Raw genomic sequence first — 20329 nt, 5'->3', positions numbered from 1 at the left:
AAAGACGCTGCTGCCCGTCTTCGGCCTGTGTATTTCAAAGCCAGCAGTCGGGGGGCTATCCCGCCACCGGTCGGCTTTTTAAGTTCCAAGGTGGTAGCGGAACCGTTTTATCCCTCAGTCGCCTCTTACGACACCCACGGGAAGAGAGGGGGTGGCCATATTCTTTAGTACCGTAGCCACACAGTACCTTTTAATACTATACCAAAAGAATTCAGCAGATCAAGATATACGTCTATGAGATTCTTTTCTATCAAGGCATAAGGTTGCTAACATTAACAAACGAAGCATCTGTAGGTCAATAAGAAAAAAATTAGATTGTTGTGTGTAGTATTTATTTTAAGTAACATTTGATTGATATACACACATGTACATACATATGTATAATACATACATATGTATAATACATACATATGTATAATACATACATATGTATAATACATACATATGTATAATACATATATAGATATCACGTTCAAACTCGAGGCGGCAATCTCAACTACATTCCCGGAGCAGAATGCAGGGTAACAGCCAAATATGCTAATGGGTCACTTATATTTTTTACCAGTGAAAAGATGGGAAGGTCAGAAGGAAAGGGGGGTCCGAATCATAATTATGATATTACGCTAGCCTGTTTATTAAAAATTTGTAAACTACAAATGCTGAACTGTAAACATAAATTCAGACAAAGAATTAATAGCAAATTGTTAAGTTTTAAGTGTGATTATATTGCATCGTTTTACGCCCTTAATGAATAAAAAAGTTGTAAGAACGCTTCTTAACTCTCGATGACATTTTTATACACAAACGTTAGAAGAACCCTTTAAAACTTGACTAGCCCGTTGGCGCAGTTTGTAGTGACCCTGCTCCGGGGGTTGTAGGTTCGATTCCCACCCTGAGTCTGGGTGTAATGTATATATTTATATATGTATTATTTATAAGTATGTTTATCAAAAAAAAAGTAGCTATACCAGTCGGCTGTTACCTATAACACAAGCATTAAGTTGCTTACTTTAGGGACAGACACCGTGTGTGTATATATTATAAAAATAAAAATAAAACTAGTAAATTTTATTCCTTTTTAGGGTTTTTAAAATAAAACAAGTCTGTGCTGAATAAGACTGTGTAGTTGAATATCTTTGTACACATTGCTAGTACCATTGTGTTTTCACTGATGTTTTACATAACATCAATGGAATATCAATGTCGCAACCTCTTCAAGGTCTAAGGATCATAGGCAGGTTGCCTGCAGCGTCAAATTGGTCCCTCAGTTAGTTTTAACTGCTCGTTCAGCCTGAGCGTGCATTGCCCGTCGCGTGCAAACATCGCGTGGTTGTAGTGAATTGGATATAACGTAAGTATTGTATTTTTTTTAAAGTATTCTTATTTTAAAAAATTTAATTTTAGTTTTATAGTGTAGAACTTTATAATATTGAAAATATCAGGTAAAATATGTATTGTAAGCTGCATTATAACCATGAGTACTATCAATAAGGAAACCTAGAGTTCTGAAAAACTTAGGGGAAATATTCTTAAACGTAATAATTTTATCTACCTATCTATAAATATCAAAAAAATGTAATATCATATATTATTACGAGTAACATATTATTCTTAATTTCTAATAAATAATATGTTGATCCAGATTATTCAATCAAAGTATCAAGATATGATCATTTTGTTGTAAGAGGAGTTTGTGACTATTTCGTTTGTTAGAGAGATAATGCAAGACCGATTTAGTGACATTTATATATTTTCAAAATTTTAAATCTGCTTAAAGCAAAAATTCAAAAATTAATTTATAATTAATAATTTGCAAAACTCATAAAGTGACACTTCATTGTTTTCACGGCTTTGAAACTACTTTAAGGAAAAATATTAAATTCAAATTGATAATTAATAATCATCTATAATCTAGAACAAAGGTATACTTAGTTAAAATAATGTATAAGTACATAATTTAAAAAATGTAATTATGTTAATTACTATATCTTCATACGTCAAACACTATTGTCTCTAAACTTGGTCTTGACACTAACAGTGATGAGGTTAAACTTGTTTAAATTCAAACCATGTATCTACAGAGAACTTAATATGTAACTAAGCTTACCAGACAAAGACCCATATTATGTGACTTACAATAGTAATTCAATTCATATATTTATTGTACCAATTTTGGAAAATCGTTATAGATATGAATTGATGCATTTGGTTGTGACCGGGAGTTTTATTCCCACGCCAAATCTAATTGAAATATTTGTCAACGTCTTCAAAAACTACTGCACGAGTTAAATTTTAGGTATTTTCCGATTTCTGCACACTACTGCCTCAGTATTATGCTTATAATACTACTATGAACTTAATAAATCTGTTAATATTTGCTTTAGTAATTTTTAAAATAATTAATTAATTATATTTATCAAATAATTGTTTTATTAATATTCCATTACTGACATTTTTCTTCACAAGTTCCTCTCTGCACCTACGATAAATCGACCTGGCATAGTATTCTTTGGAGGCGTCTAAAAATGTGGCTAGAAGACAGATATTAAGCTTCCTATGTTAAGAACAACCTCAGACGAGAGTTTGATATTGGGGTGGGGCACATATAGAATATATCCTGATGAAAATCTGGAACACCTCGAATGGAGAAGTACTTCAACCTTACAGAAGATCACCCCTAAATAACATTACTATCAAGTAGAGTTGAATTCTTGTGATGAGTTAGGTGGCCAGAGCTCCTGGGGAGTATCAAGGGTAGGGTCGGCAACACTTGTTTTCCGACTTAGTCGTAATTTTTTTATGCAAACGCTGCTAAAACTATGTCCAAATATACGAGAATACAATATGAAACGCTCTGCTTAAATAATAATTAAGCGACTTGAAGTTTCGTCTAATAATATCAAGAATAATCCGAACGTGTCTGAAATTTAACCTAGATCGTAACCTACTTTGTAAAAATTAGCATCTTCTAATTGCAATAAGATAAAGTACATAATTAAATTGTAATTATAATATAATATGACTAGCTGACCCAGCCACGTGTTGCTGTGGCTCAGTGATTATAATAGATTGAATCGATTTTTTACTATTTCTTTTGATATACGACGTCATCTACCCATGATATCTGTGCAACTTAGCCGCCATCTATTAGTATTTTAGGGAATTAACTGATAAATACACACTAAAGTCGTATAGAAAACTTCTAATTTGCAATAACAAATATCAATAATTGAGATAAAAACTACCCTATCTCCCAAGTTTGACCAAATTACAGATGCTTACAAAATTTGTTAAGAAATGGTACAGTAGTTTCAGAGTTTACCGCTTACATACATCGTGACACGAAATTTATATATATAGATATATATAGATTTACCGCGATTGTTATTTTGAAACTCCCGATATGTCCCAGTAAGACCCGTAGAATCAAGTGGTCTTAGCGACTGTAAATGTTTTAAAACTTGTATCGTTAAAAGTTTGTAAAAATATATAATATGTTGATATGATTTCAAATTATTCACTAAGTCGATAATTATCTTTCATAAGATAAAGTACAATTTTGAGTTATCCTTTTTTTCTTTTTTGTTAAACACATGCTTATTTAAAAAATTTATCAGGTAAGTTAAGAGATTTTCTCAAGAAAAGTAATTACCAAAAATGGTTTACACAGCCAGGCGAAAACGTAGGCTCAGCCTGCTAAAACCAGATGAGGTCTCAGTAGATAAAATAAAGTACAAATACACACACACACACACACACGCACACACATACACACACACGCATACACACACACTCGCGCACACATACACACACACACACACACTTCAGCCTATCGCAGTTCACTGCTGGACACAGGCCTCGACAAGTTCGCACCAAAAATGGCGTGAACTCATGTGTGTTGCCATAGTCACCACGCTGGGCAGACGGGTTGGTAACCGCAGGCTGGCGTTGTCGCACCGAATACGCTGCTGCTCGTCTTCGGCCTGTTTATTTCAAAGCTAGTAATTCGCTGATTATCCCGCTATCGGTCGGCTTTTTAAGTTCCAAGGTGATAGTGGAACTGTGGCATCCCTTAGTCGCCTCTTACAACACCCACAGAAAGAGAGGGGGTGGCTATATTCTGTACTGCCGAAACCACACAGCCTAAAGTACAAACGTTGCACAAAAAACAAAATGACAACAATTAGATTGAGTAAGAGATTATGAGCAACGTTGCTTGTGTAACGAAATAAATTTCAACGAAAAGGGACGGTTTTTTATTTTTATTTTAAATGAGTCATAGTTATGTAATTCTGTGTGTATAATAACTGATTGAACTATCTTATTCATGGCTAAACTTCTGTTACATATCTGCGTTGTTTTCTTAACAGTATTTAGTTATTGATTGAATTATATAATTTCGATTATTTCAGATTGACTATTTTGACAATCTTGGAAAAGTTATCATTATCATATGATATCATATTTTCATAGAAATTACATTTTTTTATTATATACTAGCTGACCCGGCGAACTTCGTATCGCCTAACACAAACTTTATCGTATGGTATTAAAGTTCAAATTGACTTTTAAGTATTATCACAAATCTTTTGTATAGGAGTATAGAAAAGTGTTGTTTTTAGACTTTTTCAGGAAATTTAATTTTTTTTTTTTTTTTGAATTTTTCTCTCCGTAAGAACCATCTTCGTACTTTAAGGAATATTTTTAAAAAGAATTAGCGAAATCGGTCCAACCGTTCTCGAGTTTTGCGCTTAGCAACACATTCAGTGACTCATTTTTATATTATAGAATAAAATAGGTATATATTAACTAGATTTTTAACCATGTTTGTTGTCATGTTTACAAAACTATAACAATTCTATTACAACACAAAAAAGATATCTATCCTAAAGACAAAACTCGTGGTGTCAAATTATGAATAAAAACACTCCTTAAAATTTGCGTCACATATTCTTTTGAATGAAAAACTACAATAACATAGTACCTTCTATCCGTTTATAAAACGCAGTAACGCGTGGCGCCACTAGAATTTACAAAAACTAAAGCCCCAGACACGCTATTGTAACCTTATCCGTGAAAAACTGATTGCAATAATAATAATATCAGACGGTCCACGTGTCATGTTAAAAGTCACGGTACAGCTAAAAAGTACTCCGCAGAAGTACTTGCAACTTAACCTCGTGTATGAAGGAACTCTTACAACATTAGACTCTTGAAACGAGAAACCACAAGGCTATGCGCACTACTAGTTCATATTTGTAACAATATCGTCACTTTCATTTCAATGTTCTTTAAATATAGTTCTTTATTCATATTATCGCTCTCTTATATCAGATATTAATATTGACAATTTTTTTTTCGTTCTTAGATCCCATCAACTTTTTAACCGACTTCAAAAAAAGAGGAGGTTACTCAATTCGACCGTATATATTTATGTATGTTCGAGAATAACTCCGTCGTTTATGAACCGATTTTGATAATTCTTTTTTTATTGGAAAGGAGACCCTAGTTTGGTACCATGATGAGGAACCTAGGATCTGATGATGGAATCCCAGAGAAATCAAGGGAAACTCTCGAAAATCCGCATAACTTTTAACTGATTTGATGATTCTTAATTTAATCGAAAGCCGATGTTTATCATGTGGTCACATTTAAATTTCATCGAGATCTGATTACAACTTTTGGAGTAATCTTTGATAATGCGTATTTACTTGACTATTTTTTCGTCTACCTACGTTGTATTACTTGTCGATGTAATTGAAGCCGGTCTTATCTTACTTCCTTTAGCCAGTAAAACCCTTCTTTCTTGTTATCTCCTCGCTAGTAGGATTAGAAAGAAGCAAATTGAAAATTACCACACATGTAAAATTAATACCCATTTCTTCTTCCAAATCTCTGCGTTCGATGAGCCAGTATATATAAAATACGTTATTTTAAGTTACCTATAATAATAATCAAAGCAATGACTTAAAACTACAACAATAATATGGTGATACCATATCAGTCTGTAATGATGTATTCATTGAACATACAGTCAACTATCAAACTTATGAAGTTCTTTATAATTTTATTTTTATGTTCAATTAGTCTCATATATTTTTTTTATCTCAAGGCAGTTAAAATATAAGTTACATTAGAATTACTTGGAAAAGTATTTACGTTCACGTGTAAGAATTAATTGATGCGTTTTAACGTTACTATCTTATAACATTGACGCATTCTAGAAATCTTGAAGCTAAATACTAAATCAAAATAAAATAAACCAAGTAATACTTGTCATATTAAACGAATAAAGTTCTAAAAAAGGTTAAGTGAACTAAATAAAGGAATGTCGTGTGTAGCATTGCGTCAGAGCTGCGCCTGCGCCGCCCGATTGCAAATACCTTCCGCTTATGAAACCACCGCTTGCTAGTAAATAGTAACGAAATATTGATAATTTATAACATTTCTGGCGAGTAGTGGGACTGCGATAGGCTGAAGTGATGATTTCTAATAATATTTTCAACGCATTATTACGATAAGGTTAAGTCGTCGACTTCGAGAATTCGAAAAATTATTAACCGATTTCAAAAACGGCGGAGGAAAAAAAGAGGTTTTCAATTCGATTCAATTTTTCTCACGTGTTATCTACATCGTTACTATTTACTGGTTGCACTGATTTTGATAATAATTTATTTTTTAATTGACAAGCTGGTGCATGTTGTATGATTTTATTTTAAGCAAGATCTTACAGTAATTTTGAATATATTGCGTATTTGAATTCGGTTATACTATTTATTGCCCTTATAATGTGTTATTGAATTCTAATTTTTTCTTAGAGATCAAACACAATTATTATTTTGCTATTCAGACTACCTCCTCCCCCAGCCAGAAGCACCGGGGAGTATTTACAATTATAGTTTAGATAGCAATAATTTACAGCAAATGTGTTTTGTCATTTGCCAACAATTCAATTTCATACAAATGGTAGGGCACAGCAGGAATTTCCTGCTCAAAATATGGAGCAGCCCGACTGGGGAAGTACCTCGACCTTACAGAAGACCACAGCTAAATAATACTGTTTTCAAGCAGTAGTGTTCCTGTAGGTGAGTAAGGTGACCAGAGCTCCTGGGGGGATTGGGGATTGGGTCGGTAACGCACTTGCGATGCTTCTGGTGTTGCAGGCGTCTATAAGCTACGGTAATCTCTTACCATCAGGTGAGCCGTACGCTTGTTTGCCGACCTAGTGACATAAAAAAAAAAAAAAAAAATCTCTAACAATATACTTACACAGGTACAGTCATACTTATTTTGTGTTACGTTTACAGTTCCCATTGCAGAATCACTCAATCAAATTTTAAAAAGAAACATTTTGAAATGACAATACAAATACGAAGAAATATTTTTAACAATTAAGATAAGATTAACAAAAGAACAATGAACTCTTTGGTTTCTAAAGGAAAGAAAAGATATTATTCTTTAATTCATATCAGCAATAATTTATTGATTCTGAATCAATATTTTATTATTTAAACAAACGTTTTTAACAAACATTTATATTATTGAATGTTACTTTTTTATATCCTAGATTAATACAATTAATATGTTTAGGGAAAAATAATAATCAACTAGAGATCAATACTTTTTTTTTTTATTTCAAGAAATAGTAAATCTAATTAGGTTAGTATTCCGTTACCTAATTGTTTTACTTTTACTTTTCGTAGAACATCAACATGGCGTCCGCAGCAACATTGATCCAACCGGAAGGTGAGATGTGGAAGAAGATCCGCGTGGAGTTGAACGAAGACATTAACACCAGAGACCGTGATCTCGAAGCAATTAAGGAGTGGCTCCGAAAACAACCACATCTGCCTGACGAATGGGGTAAGAACTCCTGACCTAAAGTTCGACTTCTCATTTACATTTTATCAATTTAGTACTTATCATTTTGTGGAGATCGAAAAAACAACAAAATGAGCCGAGAAAGAGAGAAGTTATAATAATAACGTTTTTAACTAACGTACGAGATATTAAAAGATTTATTCTAATTTGCAATGCGAAGGTTAAGCGGATAGAAAAGTAACGGGAACGTGAAATCCCAAATTAACAAAGCCTTTAAGGTTAGTGAAATGCATTTTATTAAAATATTTTACTTTTTTTTTTCAGATGATAGTCGTTTGATGACATTCCTCCGAGGCTGCAGCTTCTCGTTGGAGAAGTGCAAGCGGAAACTAGATATGTACTTCACAATGCGAGCCGCGTGCCCGGAGTTCTTCACAAACAGGGACATAGACAGCCCAGAACTCGCATCGATAGCAACCAAAGCGTAATAATATACTTTATTATTTATTTATTTTATACTACATATAAGTGAAAAGTTCGTTAAAAGATTTTAACTCAGTGTAGAAATACATTGGAAGGTTTCGTAGGAGCACGCTGATTTATGGGCTGATTAATTTTTAATAAATGAACTTTTTGATCGGATAACATTGTTTTTAAATTAATGATTATTGCAATAGTTAACTAGTCATCGTTGTTATTTTTAAGTTTTCGCCATTTCTTTCAACATAATTTTAACATTGAAATTTCGTGTCCAAGTTTACACGAATAAAACACATATAAATAAAATAAATAAAAAGAATAAAATATTTTTATTTTATATTTATAAATCGTAAATACAAAGAATAATTGAAAAGAAGAATCATAAATGATCTTACGTAGACCTTATATTACCGGATTTTTTTTAACCCAATTGTTTTTATATGACTTGATCATAATGTATTACTGTATAAAAAAATAACTTTTTCTATAATATAATGCTTACAAAAAATTATAGTAAAAAATAGTATATGCATAAAAAAATAACCATAATTTAACTAAACCGAGATATAATATATATATTCTATATGAAAATATAAACAAATCCGCAAAAGATTCCTAATTTTAAGATACATCTTGACATCGGAATGTCGTTTCGTAACGAATGTTCAGACGTAAACCGTTTCATCAATATTTACTTAGCCATTTTTAAAAGCATTCGTTGCTCAATATTTTGAAGCAATTCCCTGTATTTGTACATGATGTGATAGACATGCGACCTCTTACTCGTCCGTTCATCTGTTTTACGTTATGTTAATTATAATAATAGTCTAATATTTACAATGGCTTCCACTCGTGCTAAAATATCGCAGATAATTTTTCTAATGTCACGTAGAGTGAAGAAGTCACGAAAGAGATTGATCGGTGCATCTGCTTCTCAAATTTCCGGCGAAAACAAACAAAATACTCTCTTTTAATATAGAGGTATAATAATCTTTTATGCATAAATAAAAAAGCCCGTGTTGCTAAGCTTAAAACTCAAGAAAAACTGTGAAAATTCGGATAATTATGTTTATATTTTAGTTTTATTATATAACTAGCTGACCTGGCGAACTTTGTACCGCCTCCTTTATTTTTTTCTTAAATATAATAATTAATATATCAAAATAAAATATAGCCTATCTTTTAAGTTGGATCGAACTGCACATTGTGTGCGAATTTTATTATAATCGGTTAAGTGGTTTAGGAGTCCATTGAGGACAAACATTGTGACACGAGATTTATATATATATTAAGATTAAAGGTACGTTCTAACAAAATTAAAAAAGTTTCGTAGAAAATTTTAAAATATTATGGAACTTAACGATTTTTTTTTTTTTAATTTGGAAGACAAGGATTACGTCTGTCGGGTCATCTTGTATACTTATAAAAATAATAAACCAAATTCGGAATTATTTTACCAAACATCCTTGATGATTCAAAATTAGAAAATAAATAAAAGCACATCACATAAAGTTACCCTCTTACATTATAATAATCATTAAAAAAGTTCATTTTATCAAAATTTTTAGATGACCATTACTTATCATAATTAAAATAAATATTTTCACGGTTAATTAATTTATTACATCGCCTTCAGTTTATTTTCATTATCTTCGCACCTTAATTAAGTTTAATTCAACGCGTAATATCTTTCCTCGTTAGCGTCCCCGTTAATATTTTATTGTTATTTTTAACTACCTTCCAACCCGCGGTCTCGCCCGATATTACTCGATTTTGGCTGTTCCATATTCGCCCGTTAAGATATATGCTATGACACTCAGTGACAACGTAGTATTCTAGTGGTAGAAGAATTTCAGTCTAAACTACTTTTATAGTTAATGCATTACAAAGACTTTTCTATTTTTAATGTTGATATAGAATAGTTAGTACAGATTCAACAATAATTTCATTGTTACTTGTAAAAGTCTATGTAATGGAGAAAATGATTTATTCTCAATACAGGTATATATTGCTAGACTAAAAAATCTTTATTTGTAATTAATCTATACAAATAAATAAAATTGGAGTATCTGTTTGTAATATTAAAATAACCAGTTTTTACTAAATGCATATGGATGTATAGATGGTACATATACAAAATTAACATTTTTTACAATTTCTGTCTGTCTATCTGTCTGTCTGTCTGTTTATTCCGGCTAATCTCTGAAATGGCTGGACTGATTTTGATGGGACTTTCACTGGCAGATAGCTAATGTAATAAGGAGTAACTTAAGCTACTGTTATTTTAGAAAATTATCTATTTTATAACTCTGCGAACTGAACAATAACTTTTTTGTTTAATTCAACGCGGACGAAGTCGCGGGCACAGCTAGTACAAAATAAAATTACCGAAATAATTTCAACAATTTTTTCAGTAATTTTCTGGTAGTAACTAATTAATATGTACGATTTTATTTTTGTGTTACCGACACATTAGGAATTCTAAACATTTTTGAATATCATATCAAAAATTGACCGCTCCAGCGGGATTCGAACCCGCGTCTCCGACTGACCGTGTCGGCGCTCTAGCCAATTAAGCTATGGAACGATGTACCCGCTAGAGCGAAATTTTTGATATGATGATTTTTATTTTCGGTTTAAGCGAACCGTGGCGCCGTCTATAGTGAGTTCTTTACAGAGACCCGTAACTATTCAAAGTTTCATATTACAATGAAAATCTTTGACAGGAGACGACACCATGCTATTTGTAATATGCACGATTTTATTTTTGTGTTACTAATTAAATTTCATATTAATACGCGCGCAGACAATGTAAATGTTTGTACAAAGTATTCATGTCATTAATTCACAAAATTTATTTTATTACAGACAAGGTGCTCCATTACCGGGTCTGACTCCAAATGGACGTCGAGTAACGATATGTCGTGGTAAATATATTATTTTTAATAATGTCACTTAATATATAAATAATTGTTTGCTCACAAACGAAAAAAAAACCGATTTCAATAATGCTATCATTACACAGTATAAAAAAAGTCGCTTCCCGCTGCCTGTATGCTTAGATCTTTAAAACTACGCAACGGATTTTGGATGCGATTTTCTTTATTAAATAGAGTGATTCTAGAGGAAGGTTTATATGTATTATACATTCATAATATAATAGAGAAACACTCATAATTTTTGCAAACGTGCGAAGCCGGGGCGGGTAGCTAGTTGTAAATATATCAAAATATATCACAATATTTGTTTCATTATTATTCTATGAAAACTTTTTTAATTTTGTTAAAAAGTTTTCATAGAATAATTATGAAACAAATAAATCCAAATATTTTTTTCAGGTCTCGATAAGAACGTTGATCCTGAACAACTCAACAATATTTTCAAAATAGCATTAATGATTGGTGATGTTAGACTAAAGGAAGAACTGGAGGGAGTGGCGGGAGATATCTATATCTTAGATGCGTCTGTGGTCACACCGACTCACCTAGCTAAAATATCACCAACATCTATCAAGAAATTTTTAATTTGCGTACAGGTTCGTAATTATAGATTGTATTTCATTTGAAATACCTGTGACAGAGGCTAGTTGAAATTTATTAATATAAAGTTATGGAAGCAAGATCTAATATATACATATTTTTTGTAATTAAAAAATGTAGTAGATATTTGCGTTTTTATTCAAATTCTAATTATTGAATTAATCGTTACACTACTTATTAAATTTCAAAGAAAAGTATACATGACATTATATTTATATGCTTATTATTTTTATACTAAGGATTGTTTTTTTTTTTATATAAAAATCCACATTCAATTCATATGTTTCATGAAGTTTTATTTTGAAACAAACTAATTTGAAACATCGTGAGCATATAAGATTAGATCTGTTAGGTTTAGTAAAAATTTTATTAATTTTTTAGGAAGCATATCCCATCAAGTTAAAAGAAGTTCACGTCTTAAACACATCCCCTGTGATCGAAGCTTTGATAAATTTCATCAAACCTTTCCTAAAGGATAAAATTAAGAACAGGGTAAGTTTTGTTTGTAATTACTAAATTCATCTACATTAATCTAAAAATAATAATAAACAGCAACACATAGAAAAAATCATGAAAAATAAATAAAAAACGATCTCAATATTTTATAAAATAAATACGCAAAAACAAAATACTTTTTAGTTTATGTATCTCGTTTGGTTGTTTTTGTCAAAATCCCTTCAACATGAAAGTTTGTTGTGAGATGAGCTCCAGAAATTTTAGTTAAATATAGTATAAATAACATCATCGCGACTGTACATCTAAAGTCAAAACATGCAGTACCAGGCCGTCATAACCAAAACGAAGTTTGGTGGTAATAATTCATTTGTTTATAGCGAAAGCGACTGGCTTAAACCAAAACAAGCGATACCAGGGAAACATAAACATTGCGAAAGAGATTGTTGATTGAGAGAGATCACAATAATAAACTTACATTATCTATGGTAAATATTAATGAACTATGTAGTTACAAAATAAAATATGATTGTTTTGTAAATAGTTCTTAAATGATCTGATGAATGGGTAATGTTTAATGAACTCTCAAATTTAATATAGTATGAAAATATAAAAAAAGATCAATAATTGCTCATTACTCATTTAAAAGAACGATATTTTATTAAATCTGTTATGTACCGATTACAAAATCTTTATTTACTAAAAAATAAACTTGCCCTAATAACTAACAAACTATAGTAGTCTTGTAGTTTGTAAAAAAATATCCCATTCATATATATCGTCAATAAACATTTGTTTCAATTAAACAACAAATCGATAAACGCCTGTTGCTTATCAAAACAAATGGTACTAGGCGAACATAATTTATAAAGAGATAGCGGACCCGATGCGTTTATATAACTCATTTCCTCCCAAATGTTCCTCAATCCAACCCACATCTTCTTACGTGGGAATTATGAATGAAAATACGCAGTGCTAGTAAACACGTCTGTTATCACTAGGAGATCATAAGTATTGTATTAGCAACGAACAAAATTTAATAATAAGCGCAGTGTTTTGTTATCATAATAATAGGTATGCAATTTATGTAGTAGTCATTAATAATAGGTATTATATATCTATCTTTATACAGATATTCGTCCACTCCGATGTAAGTACGCTACATGAACACGTACCCAAAGATATGCTACCAGCAGAATACGGCGGTAACGGTTGTTCCCTTGATGAAGTAAATGGTAAATACGTTTACAATTTTTTATATGTAAATAAAAAAAAATATTAAAAAAAATTAATGGAATGTTTCATTATTTACCGATAAAGCTATCTGATTTATAACAATTAACGGTATCCTATCGATAACAACCTGAGAGATATTTTTTTAACTTGAAACCAGTTTATCTGTCAGATATTCCTGTAAGTAACTGGAGAATGAGATTATTCTTACTATTTAGACTAACTGAAACTTAACAATAACAGTGCCTTTGTATAAATAAAGCTGAAAAATTGAATTTTATACAAACATAGTTTCAATATACCTACTACTGATCGAAAATTTAAATTATTCTACGTTATTCTAGATGGATTAAATAATAAATATATAATCTAAATAAGATATCGAAAAATTTCCATAAGTTTGTGTTATTTTGCATTAACTTATCAACATGTAAACAAAATAACTGTGTTTTGTCTGTCTGAAACAAATAAAAGTTTTCTTAAAGCAAGTGTTAACTTCCAGATGGATGGACGAAGAAGTTAGAGGACTACAACGCATGGTTCAAGGAACAGGAATCTGTAAAAGCTAACGAAGCGCTAAGACCTGGAAAACCAACCAATTACGATGAGTTATTTGGTATTGACGGATCGTTTAGACAGCTGTCAATTGACTAATACGAAATATTAATTAAATTTACTAAGTACGTATGGTTATATTATATTTTAGTAATGTATAGTATGTCTGAATATCAATTAGTGTTATTTTGAGGTTTGACAGGACAGAACTTTTAATAAAGTTTCAATAATGTGATTTTTTCTTTAATTCTTTTAATAAAATGAAAGTTTCTGAAAAATTACCCAAAACTAATAATAATTTTCACATGTTCATTGTTAAGTTTATGTTGTATTAAAAACTATTACATAAACATTGTTACTTTATATAATAAAAATTAGAATGTTTATGGATATTTAGATGGTTTGTGTTATATAATATAAATGGTATTGATTCTTTTTTTTAATTTTGTGTTTTTTTTTCTTAATTAGATATATTATAAATATATTTAAGTTTTAGTTTTTAAGACAAGGCTCAATATAGGTATTGTATTATGTTGTGGTGTATACCAAAACGTATTAACGTTTTGATAAATAAGTAATGTAAATAAACTTAGATGTTTTTAATTTAAATCCCTAACTAATTTTTACAATAATTTTAATAGTACAAAATTATTCAAAGCAGGTTTTATAATATACAAGGTATTTTATATACAATTCTATCAATATTATAACGCTGAAGATTTTGTTTGTTTGAATGCGCTAATCTCAAAAGTATTGGGTCGAATTAAAAAAAAAAATGTGTTGGATAGTCCATTTACCGAGGAAGGGTTTTAAGCTACATGATATTTTTACGTTTTCTCGTCAAATTAACGCAGGTCAAACCGCAGAACACAGCTTCTAATTCCATAAAGTCGTAATTTATTTTCTATTTTTTTTTTTTTTCGTTCTGGTAAGTATAATTTTTATTACATAAATTTATATCTGTTGAAATCCTAATATCTAATTGATATAAATGAAACTCTAATGATATCACAAGACTAATTTTCTTCTTTTATATGTTTCCCGTTAAAATGAATAACCATTTATGCCAGTTTACTATATCCATTAAAAACAATGAAAGTTATAAACAAGACATTAAGTTTGATTAAGTTTTAATTTTTTTGAATTCACAGTGTCTATCTACAACACTTACCTAAATTACTTCCTACCTAGGTATGTATATGCAGTATGCAAGTACATATATGCAGTTGCGCCTTGCAGTTTCAGCTTCGTAATTTTCGATCCCATCAAAACGGAATAATGTATGTAAAATGCTGTGTGGCTACGGCACTAAAGAATTTAGCCACCCCCTCTCTTCCCGTGGGTGTCGTAAGAGGCGACTAAGGGATAACAAGGTTCCACAACCACCTTGGAACTTAGAAAGACGACCGATGGCGGGATAACCATCCAACTGCTGGCTTTGAAATACACAGGCCGAAGACGGGCAGCAGCGTCTTCGGTGCGACAAAGCCAGTACTGCGGTCACCAACCCGCCTGCCCAGCGTGGTGACTATGGGCAAAACACATGAGTTCACGTTATTTTTGGCGTAAACTTGTGGAGGCCTATGTCCAGCAGTGGACTGTATAGGCTGTAATGATGAATGTGTGTAAAATAGCCTACATGCTATTTTTTGTTAGTTGATTTCCAACTATCTACATATGTACCAAGTTTTATTACAATCAGTTTAATGGTTATATATATAATACCTATAGGAGTATATCCTAACTAATTATGACATTTATAATATCACTAGAATATCTTTACATATACATCATATCATTCTAAGCTTGTTGATAATTCGTTGTTTGTTTATTTCATTAACAGCTTCTTTTTTTTATTTATTCTTTGTTTTCATTACAAGCCATTTAGCAAAAGATTTGTAAACGATTGTATTTTAATTGAGTGAGCAAAATAGCTTGACAGTTAAAGTTTTTAATGCTCGTTTTATTGCTATAAAATAATCATAGGAGCAAAGCTAAATTTTTATCACTCACCATTTTTAACTGACAAAAGGGAAGAGGTTTCCAATTCGACTACATTTTACAATATTTTTATGTGTATTAATTACTTCATAACTTTTTTGTGTACCAGTTTAGACGATTATTTTTTGTCGAAAGCTGGTCTTGTGTCCATTTAAAGTTTATCGAAATCTGACGAATATTTATTATTATTATTTACTCTTTCGCACGCCAATACAAGGTTGTAACGTTGTTAGTTATTACACTCCTACCCACAAAAAAATAATTTGTATTTAATTTAATGATAATATTACTCCATCGATATAAATTGAAGTCTTTTTAACCGACTTCGAAAAAGGAGGAGGATTCGGGGAGAACTTCGTCGCTTATGAACCGATTTTGATAATTCTTTTTTTGTTGGAAAGGAGATATCTCAAGGATAAGGAAATTACGATCTGATGATGGAATCCCAGAGAAAACGAGAGGAACCCTTGAAAATCGTAGAGACGACTAGTGTGTTTATTAATTTTTTTCGTCAACTTAAGTTTTATTACTTGTCGATTTTTCGTTTGCGAGCAAACACAATTATTAGGGAAGAAGATTGCAAATGTGAACAAATCAATATTTAGATACAAAAAATTACACTTCCTTATTCTAATATACGTATAACCGTAGTTAAATTTTACGCTTTGAAGGATGAAAACAACCCGGACCTTCATGAATATTCATTATGATTCAGGTTCTACAAGATTTACGAGATCCGTAGACAATTTCACTTTGAGCTAGATAGTTTGTCTACTAAGGTGATTATAAACTATAAATTTCAGCCAATATAACAAACAAAACTCGACGTGGCGGAAGCTGCTCTTGACAAATTAACATCGTTAGCTTAATAAAAATTTTTTTAAATAAATTGTTATTTACATTTTGATTTGACGTACTAATAAACCTGGTATATAAAATAAAATATTTGTAAATTGTTACATAAATATTGATAGACACTTTTTTAAATTGAAAAATAATTTACTGAAGAAAAATAAATTTGGGGCTATTTATGATAGGAAAGATATCGATTAATCCACATTAGAGCAACGTTGTGGATTAGCATCCGAACCTTCACTTATATAAAGTAGAGTACTTTTCCCAGCATTTTGTCGTTTATAGGCAGACACTATACTTACTAACATAAACGATATCGCCAAGGAAGTTACAAAACAAAAACTTCGAAATATGCCATTATGCCAATACTCATATAAACTTGACGCTGAATCTAAAAAGTGACATAACCATGCCAGACTTTTAGCTGTGTCAAATAAAGAGTCCGGTTACACGTAATGCCGTCAAAAACCTTGGACCGCTTTTATGCAGAGAAAAGTTTTAGAATTGCTGTCAGTCTCCTTTTGGGAGCTCCAGTGGTTGGAACACAAATGTCCGTACGTAAAAAAAGGTTGAACCTGTCGGACTACACAACATTTCCTGCAACAAGAGTTCAGGTAGGTTTTCCCATCACGGTTCCCTAAGTAAAACCATAAACAGAGCTCTTGATACCATCGACATTCCTACTCTTATTGAGCCCACTGGAATTAGCCGGAATGATGGCAAAGGACCTAATAGATCGACGTTGGTTCCCTGAGAAAAGAAAAGGGTGCTTTTGTGGTACGCAACCTGCACTGACAAACTTCCTTCGTCCCCTGTTAGGGAAACAGCCTTAAGAGCGGGAGCCACTGCGGAGAAAGAACAAAAAACTAAACGGCATAAATTACCTTGGAGATGACTAAATGAACTCGGAGTAGCAGTTCTAAAATAAAATTTAAAAAGGTTGAACTCTTCGCCTTTCTGCCTCCACTCCACTCAACGTGGAAATGCTGCCAGCATTTTTAGCACCATTCCGTACGGATATTGTATGTACCCCAACTATCTGTAAATATTTTTTTTTCTTATGTTGTCAATCGTATTTTATAAAATTTCGAAATAAATGTATTTAATATAAACATACATCTTTCATCCTATCTTATGTGTTAATAGACGCAACACTGACCTTGAACACATTGAGTTGCACATAATGTAATAATGTACCATGAGAGAGCATACACAGATTATTGAAATAATAGAGACATACTTTTTATAGATTAAATACAATGATTTTTTAATAGAAAATGGAAAAAAAGTTCCCATATATATGTTCATAACTAACCTCGGAATTGAGTAACACTTAATGATAATGAGTAGAGTGATGATTTTTTTATGCTACTATATGTAATAAATCGTTACATAATATACCATTAACATTTTCTGTCGTTTTATATGGTAATGTTATGTTAGGTGAGGTATGAATTTATTCTGTAATATTCAATAATGAACTAGTATTTCTTAATACTTTTAGGTGTGACAGACAGTATAATAAATGTTCTTAGAGACTTACAACTTTGCATGAACATTTACAATGTTTTTAAATCTTACCAGCCCATACACAATAATAAGAAAACCATATTCTAGAAAAACTACATGCTTGCAGTTTATTTTAATTTATATTTAGTTCCACTAAAATTTATCTTTAACTAATATATGATATCTTTATAAAATAATTATTAATCTGCAGTCATTTAACAATAAATATGACACAAATTCATTCTCAACCTTTCTGGACCTACAACAATAAAAGAGATAACAAAATATTTTTTTAGATGTGTTTCTATATCATATCTTTAATACGTAAAAAATCTATTTGATAAGAATTTTTTCAAAATTGTTGTGCATCAATATATATTTAAATAAATATAGGTATATTCTCTGTCACTCATTTATCTGTAATTCAACAAGTCATTGCGTTAGACTAAGTTTAATATGTTGTAATGTATTCATTTGAATTTTTCTCATGTTTAAACATACGTTATATTTGTAAGATTTTTTATCTTAATGTCGCTAAATTTTTGCATCTTTATAAGAGACTGTCTTGTTATGTCTGAACGCACATTTTAGTTTAATATTTTACCTTGAAAGAACACTAACCTCTTTTTAGAATTCCGTATCCAATGGATCCAAATGAAATTCTTTTTAAGTAACCTATTCCTATCTTTTTAAGTATGCTATTCGTGCAATCTTTCATCTGTCTTTATCTTTAAAAACTTAACGGAGAAAAATTTCGAAGTTTTTACAAAATGTTATTCAAAACAGCTGCGATAACGGTTTACTAAGATTTACTCTTATATCGGGATCCGAAAACAAACACAAACGTCCAGACCATAGCAAACATATATGTGGCACACGAACAATGTATGTACACTTGTGCGGGGATAGACTGGTGCAACAGCTATAAGCCAGTACTGTGTCAATGAGTTAAGGCGTCGTTAAAAAAAGTTTAAAGTGCATTTACATACAACTTTTAAAAAAGACATTTAAACAAAGAGCTAACAAGATGTATTGTGAGCTTACATACAATTGCATCTGTTGTGCCACGACATATTAACAACCTACTCTTAGATTTGTACAAAAATATTTCAAATAAGTAGAAATATTAAATCTAAATTAAAACAACATTACTTAAATATTTTGCGTTAAAGATTACTTGAATTGTATAAATATTACTACATTTTTTTTTTTGTATTTTTGTTAATATTTCAAGTATTAAAAGAGAAGTCGTACATTGTCTGTGACAATTAATAAATAATGAATATTTATAAGTAGAGTACGATAGTACAGTTTGTAACCTTAGTAGTTTTTTGTTGTATAAGCAATAATAATAATTATATAAAAATATACCTCAAAGCCGACAGTCCAATTTGAAACGATCGTAATAGTACGTTATATCGTATACACATGCCTTTCTTCAAATATTTAAAGCTTTTCGATCTTAAATTTAGGTCAACGGATATCACATAATACGAAACAAGCATGGAAGAGAATGTAATTTCCGACCGATTATTCGATTATTTTATTTACACATGAGGGAGAGAGAACTCCAATAAGTAAAAAAAATAAAAGTTTAAAATTTTTTCAAAGACTGTTTTGATAATTAAAACACGGACAAGTTATTTGTTTTCCCTATATTGTTACTAGCTATCAGGATGTACGTTTCCTATCCCCACCTTATTTTTACAGTTATAATGAAATTCATGTCAGATTTTCCGAAATAACTTTGGTGGACATTAATCATTAACCTTCTGACCCCACTCCAATTAGTGACCTAAAATTTCAATAGAATATCATGGATATCAAAGTCAGACCGACGTAAACTGATTGTATGACAATTGATTTAGTAAAATGCCAACTCA

General features: G+C 31.0%; 1 protein-coding gene across 1 annotated transcript; it reads left to right on the top strand.

The window, feature by feature from the left end:
- Positions 1-1266: 1266 nt before the first annotated feature.
- Positions 1267-14669, top strand: LOC123663354 (alpha-tocopherol transfer protein-like). The gene is made up of 8 exons (XM_045598045.1): positions 1267-1351; positions 7704-7863; positions 8146-8305; positions 11170-11228; positions 11640-11836; positions 12222-12332; positions 13426-13528; positions 14029-14669. The coding sequence occupies exons 2-8, from the start codon at positions 7713-7715 to the stop codon at positions 14178-14180; spliced, it is 933 nt and encodes a 310-aa protein (XP_045454001.1). The 5' UTR covers positions 1267-1351; positions 7704-7712; the 3' UTR covers positions 14181-14669.
- Positions 14670-20329: the final 5660 nt, after the last annotated feature.

Source organism: Melitaea cinxia, chromosome 20, assembly GCF_905220565.1.
Source record: "Melitaea cinxia chromosome 20, ilMelCinx1.1, whole genome shotgun sequence".
Taxonomy (NCBI): Eukaryota; Metazoa; Arthropoda; class Insecta; order Lepidoptera; family Nymphalidae; genus Melitaea; species Melitaea cinxia.
This window is presented reverse-complemented; position numbering and strand designations above follow the sequence as displayed.